At 39.4% G+C, this 26,087-nt stretch overlaps 2 protein-coding genes across 3 annotated transcripts in view; both read left to right on the plus strand.

Moving 5' to 3' along the window:
• LOC149801828 (uncharacterized) overlaps positions 1-26,087 on the plus strand; it is a 447,130-nt gene that overhangs the window by 269,907 nt on the left and 151,136 nt on the right. The window lies entirely within an intron of this gene.
• The window catches only part of LOC149801830 (secretory carrier-associated membrane protein 1-like), an 87,806-nt gene continuing 82,539 nt past the window's right edge, over positions 20,821-26,087 (plus strand). The window contains exon 1 of one of the 2 annotated variants that reach the window (XM_089956199.1): positions 20,821-21,055. In XM_089956199.1, the coding sequence (XP_089812325.1) occupies positions 20,999-21,055 (57 nt within the window). In that variant the 5' untranslated portion in view covers positions 20,821-20,998. The remainder of the gene's footprint in view (positions 21,056-26,087) is intronic. The other variant, XM_089956200.1, reaches the window with a different exon arrangement.

The raw sequence follows: 26,087 nt of genomic DNA on the forward strand, positions 1-26,087 counted from the left end.
TAACTTCCACGCGTCGTATCGGATACTTGGCGGTCGTTCTGCTCAAAATGTGACTGATGTCATTTCCCACTTTAGGTAACACTTCCACGCGTCGTACGTAGAGTTTGACGTCCTCGATTTTGCTTTTGGGATTGCCACCAGTAGTAGCAGCAGCATCAGCCAACAAATGGAAAGCGGTACTGCTGAGATTCAGTCTCAAGCGAACATTTACACTGTTCAGCAAATATTTCTCTTGCAACCACATGTCCAAATGCAAACGATCCATCAGTTCTAAACTCTTCTTATTTAAGATTTTGCTTCGTCTTTCCTCAAAGCCGTCATTGTTTTTATCTATTGTGTTAAACTTTTTCGCTTCGTCAGGTTCCCATAACACACAGGCATTGAGATGAGTATTCTTGGCATATATTCTGTACGTCAAGAGATTTTCCAGGTAGGCACGGTAAGGGTAAGTATCCATGCTGCTGCTAACCAGTTTGTTATTCAAGTACAAGTCCACTGAGCTGAAAAAGGAATGCATGAAATTGTTGAGGGAGCTATATTGTCAGTGTCTTCTACTCCACCATCAGTCGTCTTATCTAGAACTTTGACTTTCAAGTACAAGTAACTGCTATTCAGATCGATGTAATCTTCGGGCTGTCCTTTGATTTCAAACTCGATGGGAGCGGAATCTGTCAGTGAGGAGACAGGGTGAAATTCCACCCATTGGGATTCTTGCATCGTCATCATGGTGGGGGGCATGGCAAACAGATCCAGTTCCGACTTGGAACAGGCGCAAGACCCTCGGTGCATCATTTTGCTGTTTCTCAATATTTTAATAATCAAAAACGTCTAAGTCTCGAACAGTTCTTCTTTTCTTAGTCTTTCTAGCTTTAGACGTGTGAAGTCTTGTAAAAGGGTGTTTTCTTCGTCGTCTCTTTCTGCCTTGTCCTTGCTGTGGCTTCAGGGAAGCGGGAATGCTTGACTCGGTAGCGTTCAGGGCATTTATAGGTGTTTCTCGTCGACCAAAAATGTCTTTACCCGTTTGCAACAAGACATTTTTGTCTGCCCTCAATAAGGCTACTTTTGGGTTTTGTTTGTCGATTATGACATTTTGGAGAAATTCTTTGCCTTGCGTCAGTGCGGCATCTTTCAGGGCATGCAATCGCGTGTCACCACCGGTTTCAACACCGGAGCCACCGAACGAAAGGCTGATTTCAACATATCTCCTAAACCATGTCCTCGCTGTCGAGCAACGCCTCGGTACACTGGATACATGACTTACGAGTCGTTAGAGAACCGTTTTCGAAAATGGAGTTTCACCGTGACTTTTCCTTTGGTGAATGGAATATTTTGTCCCAGATCTCCTTTTATAGCAATGTTGGCTGTGTCCAAATACGACTTACTGACAGGCAAATAATGAGGATGAACAAATTCGCGGTGAACGTGATAAGTGTTTCCACCTTCCTCGTCAGCGTTCGTGGCAGAATTCACTTTGAAAGGAATGACACGCAGTAACGGCACGGAGGTGTGTCCCACCACGTTATACTCCACCAAATCGGAGTACACAAAGATCAAATTCAGTCCCTGGTTCAGTTCTACCGGGAAACCAAAATACCTCGCAAAATGCCCGTTGTTGTTAATGTCTGCTTTCTGAATCCTTTTGATCTGCTTATCCGTGACCATATTGAGGTCTCCACCCAAAATGTCATACAATTCAGGGCAAAATTTAATACGTATACTTTTTTCCTCACTTTCAAATTTGATTAGTAGACGATGAGACAGATTATGGTACTCAATGGTGATACGCTTTTTTAATGGGGTCAGAACTTTGTCAAATGCTGCATGGAATTTGTCAGCGATTGCCTCCACCAGATGTTGACCACTAAAATAATGGCCTGAGTTAATTTTAAAGTGATAAATGTAAAAAGGACGAGAAGTGTCACTGCTGCTGAGGGGTACTGTGTCCTTCGGAAGTAATTTATGTTGATTAGTGTTAATCATTGCTTGCTGCACTGATTGGTCTAGAATTTCGACGTCAAAAGTGTTTTGAGTTTCAGTGATGTTTTTGATTTGTGTTCGGTAAATCATTTCTACCAAAGTCACTTCCCAATGGGCTTCGTGATCTAATTGGATGGTCTGAGGTAATTTGGCCGTGTAACAGCACAAAGTGTTGTTGGGAAACAACTCCACAGAACTGTCACTGGGTAAGGTTAAGTAAAATTGGTTGTTATTGTTCATAGTTCTGTGACTGTCCGAGGGGTTACTGGAAGTCAGAGGAGTGTCTCCGCCCAAAACGGGGTTGTCGTTGTTGTTGTCGGAGTGGTGACTGGCACTGGCACTGGACACAAGGTTCCCGTTGTTCCCGTTCGAGGAGAATTTTAAGGAGGGATTGGGAAGCAGGTAACCGATGCAACTGCTCAATAAAATGGTCCACAATTGTTTGTCTCCTTGTTGCAAATTCAAATTGGCAATGGCTGCACCGATGACACAATACACCACAAATATTTGGCAGGAAAAGACGATTTGCGTTTTAGGCACACGTTCTCCACACCACACCCACAAGGGTTGTTTTTCTGTAAATCTTGCAAAGAAGAACTGGGTGAAGGAGTGGTCGCAGTATCTGAGTCTGTGTGAAAGGGCATGATGGTCACTTCTTTTTATAGTCAATGACTTGCGAAGCGTCGATCCAAGAATCAAAACTGGGTGGATATCCTTTCCAACGTACTTTGACTTCTTTGACACGTCGTTTGCCCACTTTACGGGTTCTGCGTTCGAGAACGCTTTCGATGTCGCACACGTCGTCTTCTTTTTTGGTGACACTTGTAACTCGGGCAAATCAAACGTTCCTTTGAGCCCATCTCCTTTCATGTCTTCCAATTTATAGACGGCAGGATGACGACCATGCACTCGTCCAGTGACACGAAACAATTCGGTGGTCCAGTTAGGTAAGTAACCTTTGTCGAAAGTGCGTTTGGTTTTGCCAATGCGCACCCAATCTCCTACGGCCAACACTCCACTTTTCTTGGGGACAGCCCTCGTCGGGGACGTACCAAACAGGCGATCAGACACCAGTACTTCGTTGTCGGGAGTCACCTCTTGCGGGGCACGTCCATTGCTTCGATGGTAAGATTGGTTGTACGCTTGCACCAGGTGCGGTAAGATGTCGATGTACTTCAGAATGTGGTGATGCGTAAAATATTTCCACATGCGTTCTTTCAAAGTGCGTTGAAAACGTTCCACGATGCTGGCTTTGGTTTCAGGATTCTCGGTGGTAAAAAAAATGAATGTCACGTTTCTTTAATTCTGTTTGAAAAGCTTGGTTCAGAAATTCTGTGCCTTTGTCAGTTTGCCATCGAAGAGGGTGACGACCTCTTTGTTTCAGCACCCGTTGCAGGGCTCGCACTAACTCATGGCTCGATTTGGAATTCAATGGCACGACCCAGGCAAATTTGGAAAAGACGTCGATGAGACAAGACAAATATTTGTAGCCGCGATTGTAGCTGGCCAATTGAGAGACATCGGCTAAATCGGCTTGCCATTGATGATCGATGCCTTCCACTCGAGTGCGACTTCTGAAAAACTTGCGCCAAATGGGTTTGTGTAAAGTGTAGGTAGCTTGTTCTTGTAACCATCGTTGCACTTGAGGTAAACGGAGACTTTTCAGTTGCGTTTTGGCAGCACGATACAATTGGGATGGATCGTAATAAATGCTGGCTAACACTTTTTCCATTTTTGTTTGCTTCTTAATAAGACACCCACTCTTGGAGAATGCTACTCTTTTTGTCGTGGGGTATTTTCTTGGTTTGTAATGCTTTACGTGTGCGACCAGCGATAGGTGTCGAAGAGGAGGATGTCTGAACAGGGGATATCTTTTCTTGTTTCACTTCTGTCTTCACCTTCTTTTTCTCTTCTGATGAAGAAGGGGTGGTCATCATCTTTTTAATCCATCCAATTCTGGAGGTAGGTGGTGTTGTTAACTTGCGTACTTTTTCTGGTGGAGTTTGGAACCCTTCTTCTTCTTCTTCTCCTTTTCTGTCTTGGTCACTGGTAGTGGTGGTGGTAGTGGTGATTGTGTGGGGGATGGACTTTTCATCAAGGTCTTAAAATCTTTCAGAGTGGGAAGAGCTGTTTCGTTTAAAGATTTCGGTGAAAGAGTTGCAGTCGTTGCAAGAGTTGACCGTACTTTTGCGATTTTTCTGTTTCGGACAAATCTTCGCGATCCATCAAGGACTGCAATTCGTGTTGTAACTGGGACATCTCAGTCAAATGGGGATTGGGAGGTAAATGCGGGGTGCGTTGTTCTTGCCAACGATGGTATTCCATCCATCGTTTGTAAGGCACTAAAGCTAGTTTTCGTCCTTCCATGGGATGTCAGGGGTCAATTCTGAGATCTTAGAACTCCAGAGGGTCTTTTTATCTTGCTCCCACCAGTCCTCCCAACATGGTTCCCAAGACTTCTTTCAGCAATGGGCCGAAGAAGAGGGGTAAAATTCCTCCACGTTGGACCAACATCTTCTTCATTTGTCCGATGGGAATTTTCTTTTGAACCATTTGGCGAAGAACGTGACGATGTTTGCCTAAGCATTGTTTCTGGTGTTTGGACAAAGGGATCGTGCCTTTCAAGATGTTCAAACAACATTCGCACAGGGTATCGATGACCTCCTTGGAGGCTGTTTGAATGAGTTTTTTTCGTAGGGGTGGAGAAGCATTGGAGAGGACAGATAACATGTCCCCATGCTTGACTAAACGAGGAGGCAGTCCTTTCCTTTTCTTTCCTTGGGTTTTAGAAGAGGGATGTTTTCTGGAGGGTGACATCTTTGAGTCTTCAGGAGTACCAAAAACACTGATACCCCTACTTGGTCACAGACCTTTTTTATACTGGAACGCGTCGCCACTGATTGTCTTTACGTCGTATTAACTTGAGGACAGGCATGACACGTCATGCAGGGGTACGCAATGGACTAAATCGAGCCAGTTCTTGCTTGGACAAATCCAGTAAACTTTGTAACATGCCTGATCTTTCTTGAACTTTGATTTTGGGAGAAGGTACTTTGTGAGCAGCGGCCACTGCCGCTAAATTGGAGGGTCCTGCCACTGGGGAAGTTCTTGGTGTCATCAACGGAGAAGTTCTTGGTGTAATCAACGTCTCCAAGTACTTTTCAGTTCTTGGTGCCATCAACGGAGAAGTGAATGAACCTGAGGCTACCGGAGACACGATCACCGCCGTTGCAGGTCGTGGTTTGCGAGTGTAAGGTTGCGTCCTGGCCGAAGTGCCTCTCTTGCGACTAGTTTTCTATGGGCTTTTCTTTTTCTGGGGACTTTTTCTCTGCTTCTTTTTCTGGGGGCTTTTCTTTTTCCGGGGTGGTGACTAGTAAGAGGAGGGCCCCGCCACTGGAGAAGTTCTTAGAGACACGGGTCTCCTTGGGGACCTGGTCTTGACACCGTGGCTCTTTTTCTTCTTGGAGCTTCGTTTGACTTTTTGGTTGGGGAGAACTTTGGGAGCATTAGGATCCCATCTAAAGAGAGAGCGAATGATGACACCTCCTAGAGTACCGCTCCCTCCAGGTTTCAAAATGATTTGTTTTTTTTTGTTTAAGTGTCGATACGGGGATCGGCCAGTTGGGTCAAAGCGACTTTGTTTCGATCAAAAAAGCGTTTGGTTTGATGAGGAATCTGAATGATCCCTTGTAATAATTGACGTGCTGTCACCGTGAACCATCGTAAGACTTCTTTGAGACTAGCTTCTAAGACACGAGCCCGTATTTGTGGATTTTTTTTCGACTGATGCCATACAAGGCACGAATCAATTTGACGGGAAGATGCGACTGAAGGAACGTCATGTTGAGACTGTGTGAGACAGACGAAAAGTGTCTGAGGTTTTTATAGATTTTTTTGTAGGGATTAAGTCGAGGACGGAGACATGTACAGGACAGGCCCTCCGTCTTGGCACCAGTGGTGAAACAATTGGGTACGAAATCGCAAATCATCGGGGGTAGTAGGTTTCAAATCGACAAGTAAATAAGCGTGTGGAGTTTGAGTGTCATCGTCGTACGCCTGAGTCAGCCAAGGCGTTCCTAACTGTTTGGCTAAGACTTGCACTTGCGATTTATCTCGAGGGCTTTTAAACAAGACCACGTAATGCGCATTGAGACTGATGGTGCGATGGGCTTTACTTTGTTGAAACAAATTTTGAGTGATGTAAATGACACTGGCATTACGATGATGCCCTTTGCGTGTAAACCACAGTTTAATTTCTTCTTCGTCTTTTCCTAACATGTCGTCGAAAATGACCAAATGGGTTTGACGGGAGTTAGAGACGATTCCGTCGTCTTCTTTAGGAATGCCTTCCATAAACACAATGGAATCGCCTTGACTTTCCCGCAAGAGACTGTACGTCAATTGCCACTCTTTGTAACACCACACGATGCGTTGAGGTGGTCGATCGATCAAATGATGTTTATGTTCGATCAAACGTTTGACGAATTCGGTTTTGCCTGAACCGCTAGGTTCAGCAATGAGCATGTTAAAGGGATGGCGAAGATACAAAGCCTCCCAACTGGCACGATCTAAGCGTTCGTCGATGACTTTGACAGTAGAGGAAGAGGGAGCAGAGACAGCAGAGGTAGCCATAGTGTTAGGAGTGTCACTTGTGACACGAAAACAGACAAGACAAGAGTTTATATACTTTGTTCAGGACACGTTTATTGAATGTTTTAAACATGAACACGAAAGACAAAAATACATAAAAGCCAAAGGCTTAAGTACAGCGATAAAAGGCACATGAAAACCATCAACGTGGAATAGAAACAAGTTTCTGTACAACATGTTTTGGGTAATGTTCTGACCAGTTCTATAGGGGGTAAGGTCACACAAGTGTCCTCCCGAAAGGGTCTTTCAGGAATGTCCACGACAGTCCTGTCCTGAGTGACGAGTTCTTCTTCTGGTACTGTCACTAACACAGGTTGACAAGTGACTTTTTTCTTTGGACGTTGAAAGGAAGGATCACAATTCTCGAGCATACTGTGCCACTTCTTGGGTCCAAGCCTCAAAACCCCTTTTTTTTCCAGGCACGTACATCTGTCGAATGGGGGTGTAAGTCACAAGCTACACACACATCGTCATACACGTCTTCGGTAGCTAAAAGTTGACGAATCTTTTTTTCCCGTAGAGGTCGAGAAGTATCCAGATGAAAACGCAAGGCTTTGAGCAAAATGAGTCTTTCGTGAACATTTAAGGCCATTTGGGTGGTAAGTACTGTTCGTAAAGAGTCCACAAGGAATCGGCTGGTAAACGAAATCCCAGAAAACAAGTCACTAAGACACACACCACTTGTCGACCCAAATTGAACGGAAACAGTTCTTGTAATAATTGATGGTAATGATCCACGGTTTGAATATGGTCATTGAGTTCCTTCCACGGAATCTGTTCAATCACATGTGATAAAAGTCGTGGCATGGATTCCTGTTTTTATAGTCAATTTGTTTCGGAAGCAATACACGTACTTTCTACCCAGAGATCTTCGTTCTCCAGTTGGAAATTTAAATGCTCCAAACTGTAACCTAAACTTCAGAGTTCGTTTAGAAGTTTCCTCTTCTGCTAAGTAGATTCCACGTAAAATATGTTGGTAATCCTTTAACTCTTCTTCCTCAATTCGTTGCTCTAGGTAGAATCTCGAAGTAACCAAAATTATGAACATGTCGATCATTGGCGACCCGGAAGTATTGAACAAGGTCTGACCACTGGAACAATTTCTGACGAATCAATTCTTTTATACCATTCAGGTACCAATGATTAAACATCTGGTGACGTAACGGATGCAATTGTTCTTTACGTTTGACTTGTATTTTGACCAGTTCTCTCAACTCCACAGGCAAATCACGAATGTTCTCTAGCAAAGTATCCATGAATAGGTCAGTCAGTACAATTTACAATCTTCTCCTAGAGCAAAAGTAATCCACATAGTAAGTAATTTCTGACCACTGCCACTCAGGGTAACGTCCAAGAATCTCATTGAAATCTTTTGATGTAAACGGTGTAAAGCGATATAGTAGGATGAATGCACACTTGACCCAGAGAAATCTAACACACTGGTTGAGTTTTTTCACTTTCCTCTTGTGAATTTCTCGACACAAAAGTTCTACAGTTACCCATTGAGATTTCACTCTGGCAAGTCCCTGCCAAACTTCCTTGTAAATCTTCTCTTGCAGTTCTTTCGGTAATGATTGAATATCATTTTTGAAATGAAGTTTAAATACTGGTCTCGGTGATGTCCAACATTTGTCTCCTAGCCAATCTGGTTTCTTCTTCAACGACATGGTAAGTTACTTCAATATCTCGGTCCCACTAAGGGTAAGTAATGACAATTCGGTGACCATCGAGCATGTTCTAGGTAGGCCGAATCTTGTGGTTCCCAGTGGTGAAGTGACACACCGCAACTGAAGCACTTGACTTTATCCCCTTCGCCCAAGTAGAAAAATCCGGCTCTGGCTAATTCTTCGGGGGTCGGTCCTCCCAGATACTTAGGTCATTTTCCTTTGAACGATTGAAAACGATTTTTAAAGTCGCAGTATTCCGACAAACGCACAGGGAACGAATATTCGTCTTTCACAGGTTCGTTTCGATGAGGGAAGGGTGACATGGACAGGAGTTTGCTCAGGGCTGGATGACATCCGTAGTGTGGTAGACGTGAAGGTTGACATCCACATTGGCCATGACCAGGGACATCGATTTTGCATCCCTCAGGTTTGACACGCACAGCATCACTTTCCATGATAGGGGTAGTGAGAACAAAGTTCCCATGATGCTTTACGGCATCGCTAAGGTCACAATGTATAGCATCTTTCCCATCGCAAGGCTCACAATCGCACTCGTCTGCAAACTCCGTTACGCAATTACAATGGCAACCGCATGGACACTTGCAGTTTCCTTCCGGACATTTTCCGTCGCAATGCATGGGTCGTATCCATCCAATATTAGTCACACTAGGGGAAGATAAAACTTTTTTTACAATCCCCAGACTGAAATGTTGTCTCTTTCAAAGAATTCATCTTGTTCGCTTGGTCTTGGTAGTCACAATGAACTATCAATCTTGCCAATGGTTCCTTTTTATATACAGGACAATACCAACATGTCCATACGGTAAGGTGAAATGATTGGGAAGTCGCACTCGCTTCTGGTACACGATTTGATAGACTTTTTCCAAGGGTCGACTGACGATGTGGTGAGTGGGTAAACGTACAATCTTGTTGGGCTGATAGGTGGTCACTTTAAAGTGGTCATCTTTTCCAGAGTGTAAGGGTTCTTTCAATACGCCAAAGTTCACCACTCGACTGGTACGATAATTCAGAGTTAATCCTTTCACTTTACACTTCGTGTGCACTTCTCGTTGTTTGTCCCGGTATTCGTAGCCGTAATTTTTAGGACCGCCACTTGCGAAACTTAGAATCTTGTCGTCGGGGTGCTCGTCTATCCAGGCTCCTAAACGGTCTCCTTCGATGTCAGGGTGCTATTGACTCGGGTGATCGATGTAAATGCAACTATCTGTGTCAAAGTACAGGACGCGTTCCCCTAACAGTTCGTACAATTTTCAGCGAGCATGAGCTGTCTCGTAAGCCGCAATAATGACATTTCCAAATTCGTTGCCTATAAATAATCGCAGTTCACTGCATTCCTTCACCTGTTCTCGGCACCCCAACATGTGGACACAGTGGAATCATCAACTCTTGTTTCTTCCATGATGTTCGGGACGGACATACCGATGTATGTCCGATCCAAGTGGACTATTGTCCATAGGACAGAAACAAGCCTATGGATACGAAGGATTTACGTGGAGAGGCAAGGATGCCTAAAGAGGGTTCTCATTTACGGCCCTGAAGTCAGACGTAGTTTGAGGAAAAGAAGAACATCTCAAAGATGCCCTCTATGTTAACAGTTGGGTATGTTAACATAAACCCAAAGGCCTCTTCAGGGCCCCTTCATATGCCTCGAAAAGACCTTGACTTTCATGCCTACCCCCCCCCTTTTTTTTTAAAACAAAAATAGAGACCCTCCCTGTTTCAATTATCCCATGTTCAATTTCCATAGACTCATAAGGTCGGGACCATATTAAAATAGGGTCCCGACCCTGTTCAATTCCCCTTGACGCTATAGTGCCGGTCCTGTATTCCCCATGTTAAATTCCCCTTGAACCTATAGTGCCGGTCCTGTATTCCCCATGTTAAATTACATAGACCTTATAGTGCCGGGCTAGTTTTCCCCATGTTAAATTTACATAGACCCTATAGTGATGGGACCATGTTTTTAATGGCAAGTCCCATAGACCCGCAATCGCCCCCATATACTACTATGCTGTGAAGGACCCTCATTAATTGCTTTAAATGATCACTCCTTGGCTCTCCACACTACATTGTGATCTAGACTAAACGAACTGGGACTACATTCATCATTACCTAAATGTAAACAGAAGCGAAAAAAGAAACGTTTCAAAGCTGGCCGGCGTAAAACAGGAAGAAGAATCCCAGTTACCTCCCTTATTTCGGCTCAACAATTTAAAAAAAATTTCGACCGTTAATTTAGATAACCTAATTCAAATCCCTATTAAATCGTCAACCTTTGTGTCAACTATCCAAGAAATACCTCTACACATTGCATTATTCAATGCCCAGTCAGTAGGACCACCGGAAAAGCGCACAGAAATAGTTAATTTTATCAACGACCAGAATATTGACATCTTTTTCCTGGCAGAAACATGGCTAAAAAAAACCATCAGGCGATGAACCCAAGTGTGCGGATCTAACACCCACTGGTTACTCCATCAATTCGTTCCCCCGTAATTCTCGCGGAGGTTGAATTGCTGTCATCTCAAAGAACTCCATGATAAAACGTCTTAACTACACCTCAACATTCAATTTCGACCACACATCGTTTGAACTAGTCCAAACCACACTCACACTGGAGCAAAGGTCAGTCCATTTTTCTGCCTATACCGCCCTCCTCCTAGTAGAAAAAACAAGCTGGCTGACTCTCTTTTTGGAGCAGTTTCCGAATCTCCTGGGCTATGGAAATTCGATAGGTGGCAACCTGGTTATTCTTGGAGATTTCAACTTTCACTTTGACTGTCCCGGAAACTCAAATACATCAAAACTCATAGATTCCATTAATGTTTTCAACCTCAAACAATCAGTTAAGCAATCCACCCATAAACATGGTCACATTTTAGACTGGATTCTTCATAGACCTGATGATAACATTCTACGGTCCTCCTTGGTATCCCATGACCTTGCATCAGATCACCTCTGCATTATATGCCATCTTGACGTATCAGTCCCTAACCCTCCACCTTTATCTGCTACTAAGAGAAACGTCCGTATGATAAATAGAACCAAACTAATGCACGACATCCAAGCTAACCTAACAACTTGCTTACCTCCTACCGCAGAACAACTCGATAACTGTCTGCGTTCATTGCTTGACAAACATGCCCCAGCTACCAAGTGCAGAGTATCAATTCAAAAGTGTTCTCCATGGTATAGCAGTGTTAGGGACCAGTTTCGCACTGCTAAAAGAGACCGCCGTAAAGCTGAGAGGCTCTGACTTTCCACCAGACTCACTATTCATAAGCAGATCTATGAAGTCGCTAAGAAGAATGTCACAAATATAGTCCATGCAGCGAAATCAGCCCACTACACTACTAAGGTCATGGAAAGTTCCAGCTGAAAGAGCTCTTCGAGATTACTAACAAGCTAATGTCAAGGAACAAATCAACACCACTTCCAACTACCTTCTCTCCAGTCGTCCTTTCGGACATGTTTGCAAATTTCTTTCGTGACAAAGTACAAACCATCAGAGATAAGCTTGACACTACAATTTCAATTGACTCGTCGTCACCATACAATTGGGATACAGAATTTGAGCGGCAACCATTAGCAGCATTTGAACCTGTCTCTATGGATTTTGTACGTACAATCGTGATGAAGAGTGCACCAAAGTCATGTGAACTTGATCGAATTCCAACATCACTGCTGCTTGAGTGCTTAGATCCAGTATTGCCTTCACTAACTGATGTTATTAATACCTCTCTCTCATCCGGAGAATTCCCGTCATTTTTCAAAACTGCCATTGTAAAGCCTCTGCTGAAGAAACCAACACTAGACCATAACGATTTAAATAACTACCGCCCAGTTTCTAATCTCCCATTCATATCAAAAATCTTAGAAAAGGTTGTTCTATCCCAGCTTGTATCTCATCTAGATTCAAACAGTGTTTTTAGCATTGTACAATCTGCATATCGCCCTTGCCACAATACTGAAACTACTCTTCTAAAAGTAGTTAATGACATTCTCTCTGCGTTGGATAGCGGAAAGATTACAGTCCTCACCCTCCTTGGTTTGTCTTACTGTGGTTCAAGTCCTACTTGGTCAACAGGACACAAATTATATCTGCAAATGGAATACACTACAGCCATTTGATCTATGTTGTGGTGTTGCACAGGGGCCTGTTCTTGGACCTGTTCTCTTCATTCTGTACACTCAGCCGCTCTCAAGTGTCATAGATCATCATCCAGTGTCTCACCAATTGTACGCTGATGACACCCAAATATACAAATCTAGCCACCCAACTGAAGTTGATGCTACCATCCAAGGGGTAGAGAGGTGCATTTCTGATGTGAAATCATGGATGACATGTAACAAGCTGCAGATGAATGATGATAAAACTGAGGCCATTCTGATCACAACACAAAGACTTTCTCATTCACATCCTTTACCTCAAACAATAAATATCACCAACACCAACATTAAATTCACACAATCAGTAGGAAACCTAGGTGTTACTCTGGACAGTACTCTCACATTGCACCAACATGTCATGAACAAATGCAAGGCTGCACATCTTGAGCTGAGACGCATCACCTCAATTCGCAAATATCTTTCAGTTGATGCCACTAAAACACTTGTGTGTTCATTAGTACTTTCAAGACTAGACTATTGTGACTCAATTCTGTCTGGTTCATCTCAATATCTACTCCAGAAACTTCAAAAAAGTTTAAAACACAGCTGCTCGGATCATACTTAGAGTACCACGATCAGAGCACACCTCCCCGCTGCTCTGTACCCTACACTGGCTATCCATTCGATCCAGAATCAAACACAAAATTTGTTCTCTGTGCTACGTTTCAATGTCGGACTCTAGTCCAACATACCTATCCGATCTCACCCGTGTGTACACACCAGCATGTTACTTACGCTCCTCTTCTGACAATCGTATACTCATTTTTCCCACAATGAAAGCAAAGTCATATGGACAGCGTTCTTTTGCATACCAAGGCCCAGCAACGTGGAATGAATTGCCCACTGAACTTAGACACAAAGACACAGTGATCACATTCAAGAGGGCTCTCAAAACTCACTTATTTCGAGTGCAAGAACAAACTTAAAGACCTAATAATGTTTCCTACCTGAAATATTCTCAGCATGTTTTTATTTTTTAATGTTTTTCTAATTTCATGGTGTTTGTTTTTGTAATAACATTATTATATGTTTTTCTTTTTATATTATAGGTGTTGACTAATGTTGTAAAGCGCTTACAGCTTCTAAAGATTAGGCGCTATACAAAGCCCTCATTATTATTATTATTATTATTATTATTATTATTTAGGACTACAAGTAATATTTTCTAATCTAGGAAATTGAAATGTACGAAGCTGATTTCACTACGGATGTGCTCCACTGTCTGGTGCCCTGGCCACCTAAGATGTGCGGAGCATCATGGAGGCAAGGAGTAGCAGAAAAGGTGAACAGACCACTTGCTGGAAGGTCTATTTTTGAAAAATAAAGCTGTCTGCGGAAAATGAAAATAAAAGGTCAATAACGTCAAACCGAAGCCTCTAACAAAAACCGAGAGTTTCTCTAACTGAGTCAGTTTATTTTGTTACTTTATCTTTGTCGTTTGTGTTTTTCAAAATTTTAATGGATGTTTTATTACCCACCGTGATACTTATTTGTGGTCGCACCCTTTCTGCTGCTGTATTGTGTGAGTAATTAAATCATTATTATATCGGTCTCTCAGCCAAAGATTTTATCAAGATCTATACGATATCGTGATCGAGGATCATGTTAATTTATTGTTATAAATCCGGTTGGAGTAGATCGTGCTTTTGAAAAGAAGTTTTTGAACTTCATGATGTCCATATCCCCTGAATACCAAGTCTGATGAATATTTAGCAGAGTATGTGTATCGACTCCATTCAACACAACTAAAATATTACAATTATCTCTGATCACTTTAGGTGTTTCTGTATATCGCTGAGTAACATAAATCACGTCTGTGTTTTTATGCCTGCCTCGAGAAAATATCCGAGCTGGATTTGATTGTTTGTCCAGCATTACATCATCGTATCCTCGAGATTATTAATAAATCCATCGAAGTCATCTACAGATGGGGCTCGATCAATATCGGTGATAAAATCAATAATAGCATTACCATCCTCGTCCAACAATTTTGCATTTTCATTAAAATCTTTAAGCACACCTGTAACAAAGATTGTATAAGCGAATTCTGTGGAGTTCACTTACAAAGTGTATGGAGAGAGGGTATAGGACCTAAACCGTGTTTGAAATGTGGTTTTGGCGTTAGAGGAAAAAGGCAGTTTTGTGTGCAATGTGGTGGTAAAAAATACAGAGACCTTGAAAGATATTATGATAAAACAAGCACTTATTATAAAGACAATATTATAGAAATCGCTGAAGATTATCTCGTCAGATTTAGAAATAGTCCTTCAGGCAAATAATATTATTTTATATAATGCAACAAAAAGAATCTGTAAAACATCCTATCATCAAGGATTACTAAGCATCTTGTGATGGTGTAATTAGGCACTGTCGACTAAAAAACCAGATGGTGCTGTTAATCATACTGGATATCTCAAATTTACTGCTGGGGAAAAAGATATTTTTGGCATAGGTTTGTCTACGAATGGTTTCGGGTGGTAATCGAAGACGGTCTTGTGATCGATCATATTAATGGTCGAAAACTCGATAACTCCTTAAATAATTTACGAGTAATTACACAAAATAAGAATCGCAAATTTGGTAATACTGGAAGATATAAATCAGTTTCAACTGGTGAATAAATAATATTTCAATTATGAACGCAGCTGGCAAATATTTTGATATTTACCCGTGTTCGATACAACCTGTCGCAGAAAAAAATATACAAATCTGCGTTTTCTAAGAAATATAAACAAAAAATAATTTGTTATTATTGTTGAAGGGAGATGTCAAGCTATGCTCTCTCTCCGGTAGAGTAATTAAGTAGTTATCTCGCTTTGTTACTGCGTAATAGACCGCATTTTTCGTGATCGTAACTAATTATTGATAAATATACAATAATTTAATCATGTGTGTGATAATTAGTATCAGTGAAGTAATATAATTTTGTAATAGTTTAAATTAGTGAAAGGATATTTAAATCTTCTAATTTCGTCTCCTTTGACAAAAACAATCGCCGGCTTTGTAATACAGTAGTTATTTTTAGATATCTCTGTTATACAGAAATACATGTTTTTTAAACCTGACTTAGTCAAAGGCAGAAATATATACAATATATGATTATTTTAATACGATATGTTCTAGAAAATGTAAAATAAATCCACGCCGTGGTTCTTATAATGATCATTTGTAGGAATCCAGCATAGGTAACTTTATAATAATTTCTGAAACATGTATCAGTAAGGTTGGAACATAGCGCAGTGGTATCGTGCCTGATTCTCATGGTCGAGGTTTTGTGTTCTAATCCCGTGACTGGCAAACTGTCGACGTTGGCGATATTTCGCGATTTTTCATTAAAAAACGAAGTGAGTGCGTTTTAGGCGGTGTACATGAAACTGAAAGACCTAGACAACCCTCTGAATATCTAAAATTTAGTTTCGTTTCGGGATTCGATTGGGGGGGGCTGTGTCTATGCAGTTGGAGCCTCCAAAAATAAACCGAAAATTGATGTGAGCTCTCAGTCTCTGAAGGGTACCCCACACAAAAACATTCAGAAAGAATGACAGCCAGAAAGAAAATCCTCGTGGGGTGCCAAGCAGACCAGAAGAAAGATATCAAAGGCACAAATCGAAATATGAAGGGACCCCATGAATGATAACCGATCATAATGCTACGGTTTTATTTAAATTATATATATAATTATATATATATTAAAACAAGACGGTACAAGAATTCAATTTGATCCTGAAAAAATTATTTGTAATTTTCAATCATTACAAACACGAAAATTCCAGCATAGATATACACAGAGTATAGATTCATTAAGCTCATTTAGCAGTCTACGGTCAAAGATACAGAAGTTAAAAAAATCGCACGCGTGATTGAAAATATTAGATCAGAATTAGCTCACGAATACGAAAATAAAAGATTATTAACACTATTATTAACATTTGCGTGAGGCAGTTGAAAAAGGTTATGTCAGATCGTGAAAATGAAAGCGCTGTCATTAGTGATTGAGAAAGTGAAAGTGCTGTCAATGACTGTAGTAACAAAGGGGTTTGTGAAAGTGAAGTAGTGACACTGATGAAAATGAAATTTATGGCAATTGGGGTCCCTTACGTGGCAAGTGATTGTGAAAGTGAATGTTAATATTTATTCGGATTATAATATTAATCCTAAACGTTGTCTAGAGATTAAGAGTTATTTTTGTTATTGTACCTGATTATTATTATTATATAATGAGATTTTCGTTAATTTTAGTAGCTATTATCCCATCAAATTACAAAATTTGACTGATTTTCATTATTTTTAGTAACTCTTACCTGAAATATGGACGAAAATCAGTAACAAAAATTGTTATTATATATTTTATTTCCACTGTTTGAAAATCAATTACGAACGTGAATATTTATGATCTTACATATAATTTTATACTCAGGCTTTCTTATCCTAAATCAAGAAGGTGTCCGTTCTGATCAGTAAGTTTGAAATGTATTCTTGATAATAACGGATTATGACAACGTAGATAAACATGATTAATTGGTTCTTGTACAATCAAATATCCAGGAGGTACTTGAGGTGTAATTGTATATAAAATATAGCATTGCTTGGCCTGACTGGATTTTCAAGATCTTTTTGATAACTGCCATCAATTACGTCACATACAAGATTGACTGCAATAGTTGAAGTTATATTAACGATTCCTGATGAAATATGTGGGCCCTCACCATGTGGATCATTGCTATGTTTGAGAATATCTGCTGGCGATTTAGTTTTCTCAATGATTCAATAATTTTTTTACAGTTTTCAATGATAAGATCGTTGACTGATTGTTTAAAATTCGTCAGTACTAAATTCTGGTATTACAAATGTTGATAATTCTGCTACAGTTATTTTATAACGATTAACAAATATTTTGTTTACGACCTTTAGGAAGGCTATATCGTTCAAAGATTACAGACTTAATAATAACGAAATTGACATACTCAAGGTCCCATATAACTTGATTAAGATGTATTGTTTCGATGATTTGTTGTTTCCCGTCGTTATTGTAGTATTGTATGATGCTAGAAAATAAATTTTGTACAGTATGAAATATAATTTGGTTTTCATTTTTTATTCTTTTAGCACATAAATTAATAAATTCTTCGCTAAAAGTTTCAGTAAAACTAAACAAATTTTCTTCTCGTTGGATAGTAGGAACTCTAACAACCTTTGTAATGGTAGGAAAAACGTTTGGTTTACCAGAAACTTTTTCATCAAATTCAAAATTATGATACACACTACTCAATGGATATTCTTTTGAAATTGTGGTAGATATCGTAAATGTTGTAACGCCAAGTACTGAAATTCTGTATACACTGGTAACCGCAGCGCGATGATTAATAGATTTATTGAGTGGTGACCATAATGCTTGTCCAGATGTTAGTGGATATACTACATTGTCGGTAGTTGTTTTATGTCTGAGAGTTTAATATCGATGGCTGGTGGACTTCCAAAAAATTCATTAATGGATCTTTTTATGTTTTTCTACGAAAACTCATAAACAATTGTACATGATTAGAATAATCAGTTCTAATTGAGATAATTTCGTTATTAAGTGAAACTAACGAGTTCATCATTGGAAGGTTCTTATTATGGATGTATTTCTTCGTTACAGCGTCATTTTCTGATTATGGTTCTCCAGGACCAGTAATTTTATTATCAGACATATTGAAAGAACCAGTCATTGTATCACCGGACTTTTGTACTCGACCACGAATATTATCTAATATCGTTGACATAATATCATCGGGTTTAATTTTTCAATTACTATCAAAGACAGCTTTGCTATTTTCAGTTACTACATTAATTTTAAGGATATTATTTTTCAATGAAAGATTGCTTGTTTTTAATTTTCCGTACTTATCCTGAAATACACCCACAGCGTTTGGATTTCCATTTGCAAGATTTAATAATTCAGATATTTCATCACTTATCTGTTTATTCACATTTTCATGGGTTGTTCCGTCGATTTTTTTGTTTTTGTTTAGAAGAAGATCTTCCGTAAATATCAACCATTATAATTTAAGATCTGTTTAAAACGACGAACCGTCTACTTGTAATATCGTGCACGACATTATGAGGTGGTAATGTGGATGATGACACTGCGTCTAGTACAGAAATTACTTCACGGCCGCATACAGGCGGATCTGTTATTGTCTGTGTTGGTAATGTTGAATACCAGACTGGAGATTTTATTGTGTTTACGTAATTTATAAATTCTTTTGGTAGAGACAGTCCCTGCGAATGGAAATAAATAATTACATGTGGATCAATTGCGTATGCCACACAATGAGTATCAGGACCGGAACTTTTATCGAGATTAACAATATTGGTTTCAATATTGTTTGGTTGTCTTGTTAATTGATCACGCATGAAAACACCTCTGAAATTTGTTACATTTAATCTTTTAGCAGCATCAAGTAAATCAAAATGTGACATAGGAAGAATTACCGAATTGTTCCTTGAAGTCTCAGACCTTTTCCATATCGATAACGAGTTTCTAGAAAGTCCCCGACATCAACCGTGTCGCGATCTATTTTTGTATTTCTTTTCCTGTTATTATTTTTTTGGTGCTGATAATCCACTAGCAGCTCCAGCTGCACCTATTGCAGCTGCTTTCGCAACAACTGTGAGTGCAGCGCCAAATAGAGCTGGTATAGCTGCAAGAAGTGGAAATATACCACCCGTTTTGAGTGAGTCTTTAATGGCACCAGCAGAAAGAGTAAGTCTAAACCCGATTTTTGATTATTTGGCGTCGTTGATGTGTCTGAGTTGACGTTCTGACAATGGTAGTTTATTTTAACCACCTGTGATCTGATCTTTTTTTTAGTGGAATTTTTATTCCACATTTCTTTGCTGAATTTGATTTAAGCTTTTTAATCTGACCAGGAGTTAGACTGACACTACCATGATGATATGACATTTATATATAAATGTAAATTCAACTGAAAGTGTAAACTGAAATGTTAACTGAAATGTAAACTGAGAAGTCAACTGAAATGTAAACTGAAAATGTTACACCTTCCAGTACGTGGTCTGTTCACCCTCTCTGCTGCTCAAGGGTACCAGGCTAAAGTGCTCCACTGATCTTATATTTTGCAAAAATAAATATTTTTACATATTTTTATGAAGAATTTTGCTTAGTTCGAATTATCATTTTGACATATATTAGACTGACCTTAGCAAGTCGTAACAGTAATATGCATAACGGCGATTGTTTGGAACTATTTTGCTAGACTCGTAATATGCATACGTGCCCACTAAAGTTGGTCGGCGTAGGGAAAATTTCTAAATCTGGATAATAAACCGCCTCATGGAATCAGGTCACAATTTTTACGAATGTAGTTCTAGTCTATTTTTAGAACATTGTTTCCTCTCTCATTTTGGTGGTGATAGAAGAGTTTTATTTATGCATGTTTGGTAGGGATTTAAAGGTAAGAATATGAGCTCAGGGTGTGGTTGTCCAAGTGTATTTCGGCGACAGTGCACAGTGAGTAATAAGGCCTTGGTGATGATCCGGAAGTGAAATCTGTGTTCTGTTTACATGCTGCTGTGTTGACAGTCCAACATCTCAAAAAAGAGCAGGTCAACCTTTGACAAGAACTTTACCGTGAAGTCATCTTTGAAGGTATTTTAGATTAACATATGATTTGTATTGATTGTCACACAGTGGAAAGGTCAGTACTGAGAAACAAATGTAGAGAACATATAGTAAAATTAATTGTGTTCTATGGCCTCATAGCAGCAGGCGCTCACGTATCGTCGATTGTGCCAAATGCAACCAAGGAGTTGAAATTCGACTGGTGTCCCGGATATCGGAAAATCCCTCGGCTTTTCTTTAACGTTGAGAAAGTAACATAGGCTGTAATTTGCCGCTTTTTAGCATAGATATTCACAGATAATTTTCTTCGCATTGTGCAGTGTGGCAGAGAAATGATATAAGGCCACAAATAGAAACTCTGTCGACTTTTTCTATCACAACTTATTTAGTGCTCTCTGCCAGAGGCGAATTACCAAGCGTATCAGTTGGTATGTATGTTAGCACGTCCTTATGAAGCATTATATTTACTTAGAATTACAATCAAGGCATATATTAAACTGACATTCGAGACACGACAACAAAAAATTGGGCCATGTGTTTTTGAACTATTTTTTAAGACTTTTAATAAACATAGTGTTCCGCGACCTGGTCGGCGTAGGGATACTATTCAGACTAGTAAATACAGTATATACTCAGGGACCAGAGATAGTTTTTTTACCGCACGGGATCCAGTCTAATAGTTAAAAATGAAGGATGACGTAGTTTCATATGATGGTTACAAAGCACATGCGCGATGCGGAAGTAACTTGTCGGCCATGTTTTAGACACCTCATACGCTTATAAACATGTCAAACTGAAGCTTTCATCCTTCTGCTGACATTATTCGAGATATTTATGTAAATAATATCTGCCAAACTAAGACTAACAGACTACATAAAAAGAGGAAAACATGTCTGACTTTGACAGTAATCCATTCGCCGATCCAGAGGCAGTGAATCCATTTGCAGTGAGTATCAACATAACCGGTCGGAAGTTGGAAGCGAAAATCCAATAATAATAGTAATAATGTAGGGCAACAGATGGCGACAAGCATAGAGGTATCACAAAGCCGTAAAAAAGTAGCAGTATTTGCAAGAAGATTTTGACTCAATGGTAGACAACCAAGGAATTATACACTAAAATAATTGCGTCTGAACGAATTGACTCTTCAGTTAGAATTGCTGCCTGTTTTCGATACTCCAAGACATTTAGATAAATGTCAGTAGCTTCTCGTGGGTCGGTTGTTCTTTCCGGGGGTTTCCCGGGTTCTTCCTCCACCATTAATACTGGCCGCCATGTATGGCCTATCGTGTGCTGAAAAACGGCGTTAAACCCTACAACAACAACTGAAATACATATTATACAGGCCGTGTAGGCGTTCCGCACCATCTGTGCCGGTTATAGGTGTCATTTTTTTAAAAATTACACGCCTTTAAATGGCGAGTATAAGGAAGCAGGGGCCAGGTTTTTTTTATATGAATTTAATGCTGCAATCAGTGACACAGTATAACAAAAGTCTTAAAAAAAATCAAATATACAAGTGAGGTCAAAAAGGTCCATATTTTTTTTATACCTATATTAAAACAAAGGATAAGAATATCCACTTGACCTAAGAAATCAGTGGCAGTTCATAGCAGAAGTTTATGCACCCCAACCCCACATTTATACATGCAATTTTCATGTCCGAAGGTCATTTTTGACACCATGTGATACTTACAGTGCAAACACAATCCCTTTTCATAGACGACAGTTCTGCAAAACAATGTGTATTAAACAGGCAGATGCAGTTGAAAATGGTTGTCATCCAAGCCATTTTTGAGATATTCTACTTGCCCGAAACCTTTGTTTGTTGCCATGGGAGGCTAGCTCTTTTTCCTGACTTTTGGTATTTCGCTATCAGCATACTGCAGAATAACTATGGAAGATGTACATGCCTGACATCAATTTCAAGAACAACACAAGCCCAAAACACCTAGTTCACATATTTATCCATATCTTTAATTAGTAAACATTAATAGCTGAAAAAGTCACACCATAGCCTTAAGTTAAGAAATTTGCCATGGGCCAATTTACAAAACTGGACCCTGCCATCTAAGTTTATTTTGATGCTTGTTGATCAGTACAATACCACAGATAATTATTAGACTACCCCTAAGATGCTGTGCTATAACCTGATCCTATACTTTACAATGTAGCAAATAAAACTGTTGCAAGACAAAAAGATAACTACAGTAAAACCTGTTATGAGAGACCGCCCCTTCTGCCAACCAAAAGCGGTCTCTCAAGACAGGTGGTCTCTCATAAGAGGTGTGTGAAAATGGACTGGTTTTCAGGGTCAATAGTTAGCATTGTTGAAAAATAAATAATACCCATACTCACTGTACATGTATCATATCCTTTATTCATGAATCTTGTTAAATAATGCATGCATTTTCCTCTCAAAATATCTTTATATAATAAAGATATACATCTATCAAACAACGAGAATAAAATTTATATTTCAATATCACATTAATATGTACAAAAAATGAACAGTTAGATATGATGTATGTATCTTATTTTATACACTTATTCACTGTTTTTTTTAAAAGAAATCCATTATACTTCTTTGTTGACATGTTTTACTCAGCTATTTGGTCTGAAGATGTATCTCAATTATTGCCTTTTCCTGAATCAACTTTCCACTTACTGGTATGTTTTTACTCCTTGCAACACAAAACCACTCCCATACTCGCTCGTTCAGATCTCCGTAAACTGTCCGTCGTGCCGTGGCATATTTCCTCTGTGCTTGTGCACCTTTCTGCTATTCGTTTCTAATGGACTTCTTGTCTTTGATTACATTTTGAACTTGCGTTTTACCGACGCTTAAGCTGACTGCTATTTTGCGAGTGGTCTCACCTTTTTCATTTCTTTCAATGACATTAATCCTTTCTTCCAGTGTTAAAATTTTTCTTTTTTTCAGCGGAGATTCTGCCGTTGTTATTAGTGCTGACGTTATAAAGACTATAGGTTTTGATCAGGTTTTGGGGAATTGTGGAATAAATATATATTATGTACCAATGAATGAAACCAAAAGACATAATTAACTCATCAGGAAACAATACTGTACATTTATTTAAATCAACAGCGTTATAGCTCGATAAACAAATGTTCCGACCATCTGCACCCACGTAAACAGATTGTGGCTTGGTGAAACACTAACAAAAGAAATAAAAAATAATTTAAAAAAAATCCGGAAATGATTCTCATTTACTAGTATTAAAGACAATGAGCTCATTCACCCTCCAGGCATTATGGATTAACTGGAAAGAAAACGACGTACTCAAACCAACACTGAAGCCCTTTCAAACGATTTCTCACTTGGACATAAGGACTACCGGCGTTTTGTGAGTTTTCATACAGATAAAGAAAAACTAAAAACCTCTAAATTGACTGCGTGTATCCATCATTACTCCCTTTGATGTTACTCTTACTGGCTATTCACATGACTTCGGCACTACAATGGCGGTTAGTGACATGTACTTTAGTCTGGTTTACTGCAGTTTACAAATGACACCGTACGCTGGAGTTGTAAATTTCACAAAACTGGTACTGTAGCAAGACAAATTATTTTTAAATACTTTATTAGAGCAATCTTTGCTATTTATGCCGTCTTTGTTACAAAGGATTAAATGATGGTTAGAGGTGTTTATCCCGATATATGGTTGTTCAACTATAGTGTTATTTAATGTGCACTTTGTTTGCATACTACATTTATCCCGAGCTCTAATGTTTACAAAGGATTAAGTTAAGGTCAGTGGTGTCAATCTGTTTTGATTTTTTTGCAATGCGGTCGTTCATAGCAGTGTCAAAATGCATATTTTGCCAAGAAATCGCGGTTGCTGGTCGCGTTCAGCAGGTGGTCGTTCATAACAGAGCGTTTATATAGTAAAATCGATCCGTGCATTACGATTGTGGTCGGACATGACAGGTGGTCGCTCATAGCAGAGGTCGCTCATGACAGGTTTTACTGTAGTTAAAATCTACTACCTGAGTAGAGTTATATTTTCCTGGCAATTTTGTCAACAATAAAGCTATTAAACTTATATCAGGTAAATTAGATCGGAATCTTTATGCTAACTGCCACATGACAGATAACACGAGATTCTCACTGTAATTTGTTTTCCAGATAATGCCTGCTTTACATAATTTATCTTATATGACATAGTCTGTTTATGTTTTCCAAATAAGGCGGACCACTCTGGTGGTCTAGTGGTTAGAGTATCTGCCTTGGATGCAGAAGATCATGGGTTCTCTTCCAGGCCGAGTCATACCAAAGACTTACAAAAATGGTACTAACAGCTACCCCTCAATGTGCTCAGCATTAAGAGGATAGTGTTATAACTGGTCGGCCTGAAGTCTGGATAATATGGCTGGGTGGGACATGCGGCATGATGCCCCCAGTGCTAGACATCACTATAAAGTGCTACACTGCAAACATTGTAGCGATATGACTTTAAAATTGTTAAAGCTGCGTTAAAAATCCAAATCACACAGTCACCAAATAAGGCAGCAGTGTCCTAATATGGCATGGATACCCACCTCCCTACAAAAAATGATGCTAAAAACGGAAGTAGTTATCAGTTGAACTAGCATGGCAGACAGTTTACAAGAACGTATTGGATAAAGAAGGTAAACAATATTTTACACATTTCTACAATGATGTGTAGCAATTTTGGAATTTAATAAGAGGAATATTTAGTTTCTTTAAGTATGCGAGTAACATGTTTAAATTTTTTTATAGTAAGCTGAAAAAGCGACTGTGAATCACACCCTGCTGCTCCGTTGATACACATAGGCTTATGTTAGTACACTGTCCACGAAGTAGGGGCACTAATATCAATATTAGACCACCCCATTAGAGATATCCAAGAAAGTCATTGTTAAAGTATGTAGGCATTGTTAGTTGAGGTCAAAGAATAGGTGAGATCACATTGTGCACTACTAGTGTCTAAATTCTGTTATCTCGTTGCACGCATACTTGGACCAACAAAGATTGATCTTACCCATCCTTCTGATTACTACACATATACTAATATTTTGTCATGTTGTTGTTGTTGTTGTGGGGTTTGATACCATTTTTCAGCACACAATAGGCTATACATGGTGGCAAGTATTAATGGTGGAGGAAGAACCCCGGAAAGAACCACCGACCCACGAGAAGCTACTGGCAAGCTTTCTTACATACCCACATTGGCTGAATCCGAGACTCGAACTGGCAAAGACTGAGGTGAGATGGTAGTGATCCAAAACGGAGAACGCTTTAGACGACTCAGCCACTCGGGATCCCCGTAATAAAATGGTGAAATAATATATGTAGGTACATATCTAGTGACATTGTGTCTTCAGTCCACAGCACTGATAGGTTCCTGTGCTAAAGATTTTGCCGTATACAGGGTCTCAATTGGATATATTTTCTTTATGCCATGAAATTCGCCAAATTTAAACATTTGGAGCCACTTTTCAGCCAAAGGTGCCATTTTATGCCGCATTGCAGGGACTTAAATATAAGCATAATATTATATTGGCTCTATTTTTAATCTATATAAACATGACAATAAAACAGTTTTTACATGTATTTATTACATTTCAAAAGCTCAAGAATAATTATTAATATAACAATACAGTGGGACCCCGCTATAATGCGCTCCGTTATAGCGCGAATTCGGAGATAACGCGGTCATGGCATGGCTCCTGAAATTTCAGGTACTTTATTACAGGTATTTTTCTCAAAAACCCAAAAATTCTTATAAGTATGAAAAATAAAATACGTAAAGAGTTTTATTATCATTTTCGAGAAGAGATTGCATATAAATTCGAATATAAGACGACTGTGGCTGAAATATCATATACATGTATTGTTCTCATAGTCTTCTTAAAAGTGCGAAAAAGAATGTGTAGAAAATTTATTATCTTTTTGGGGAGGAAATCACACAAATTCGAATATAAAATAATCGTTG

Source organism: Sinohyriopsis cumingii, chromosome 4 (assembly GCF_028554795.1).
Source record: "Sinohyriopsis cumingii isolate HCF-2022 chromosome 4, ASM2855479v2, whole genome shotgun sequence".
Lineage (NCBI taxonomy): Eukaryota > Metazoa > Mollusca > Bivalvia > Unionida > Unionidae > Sinohyriopsis > Sinohyriopsis cumingii.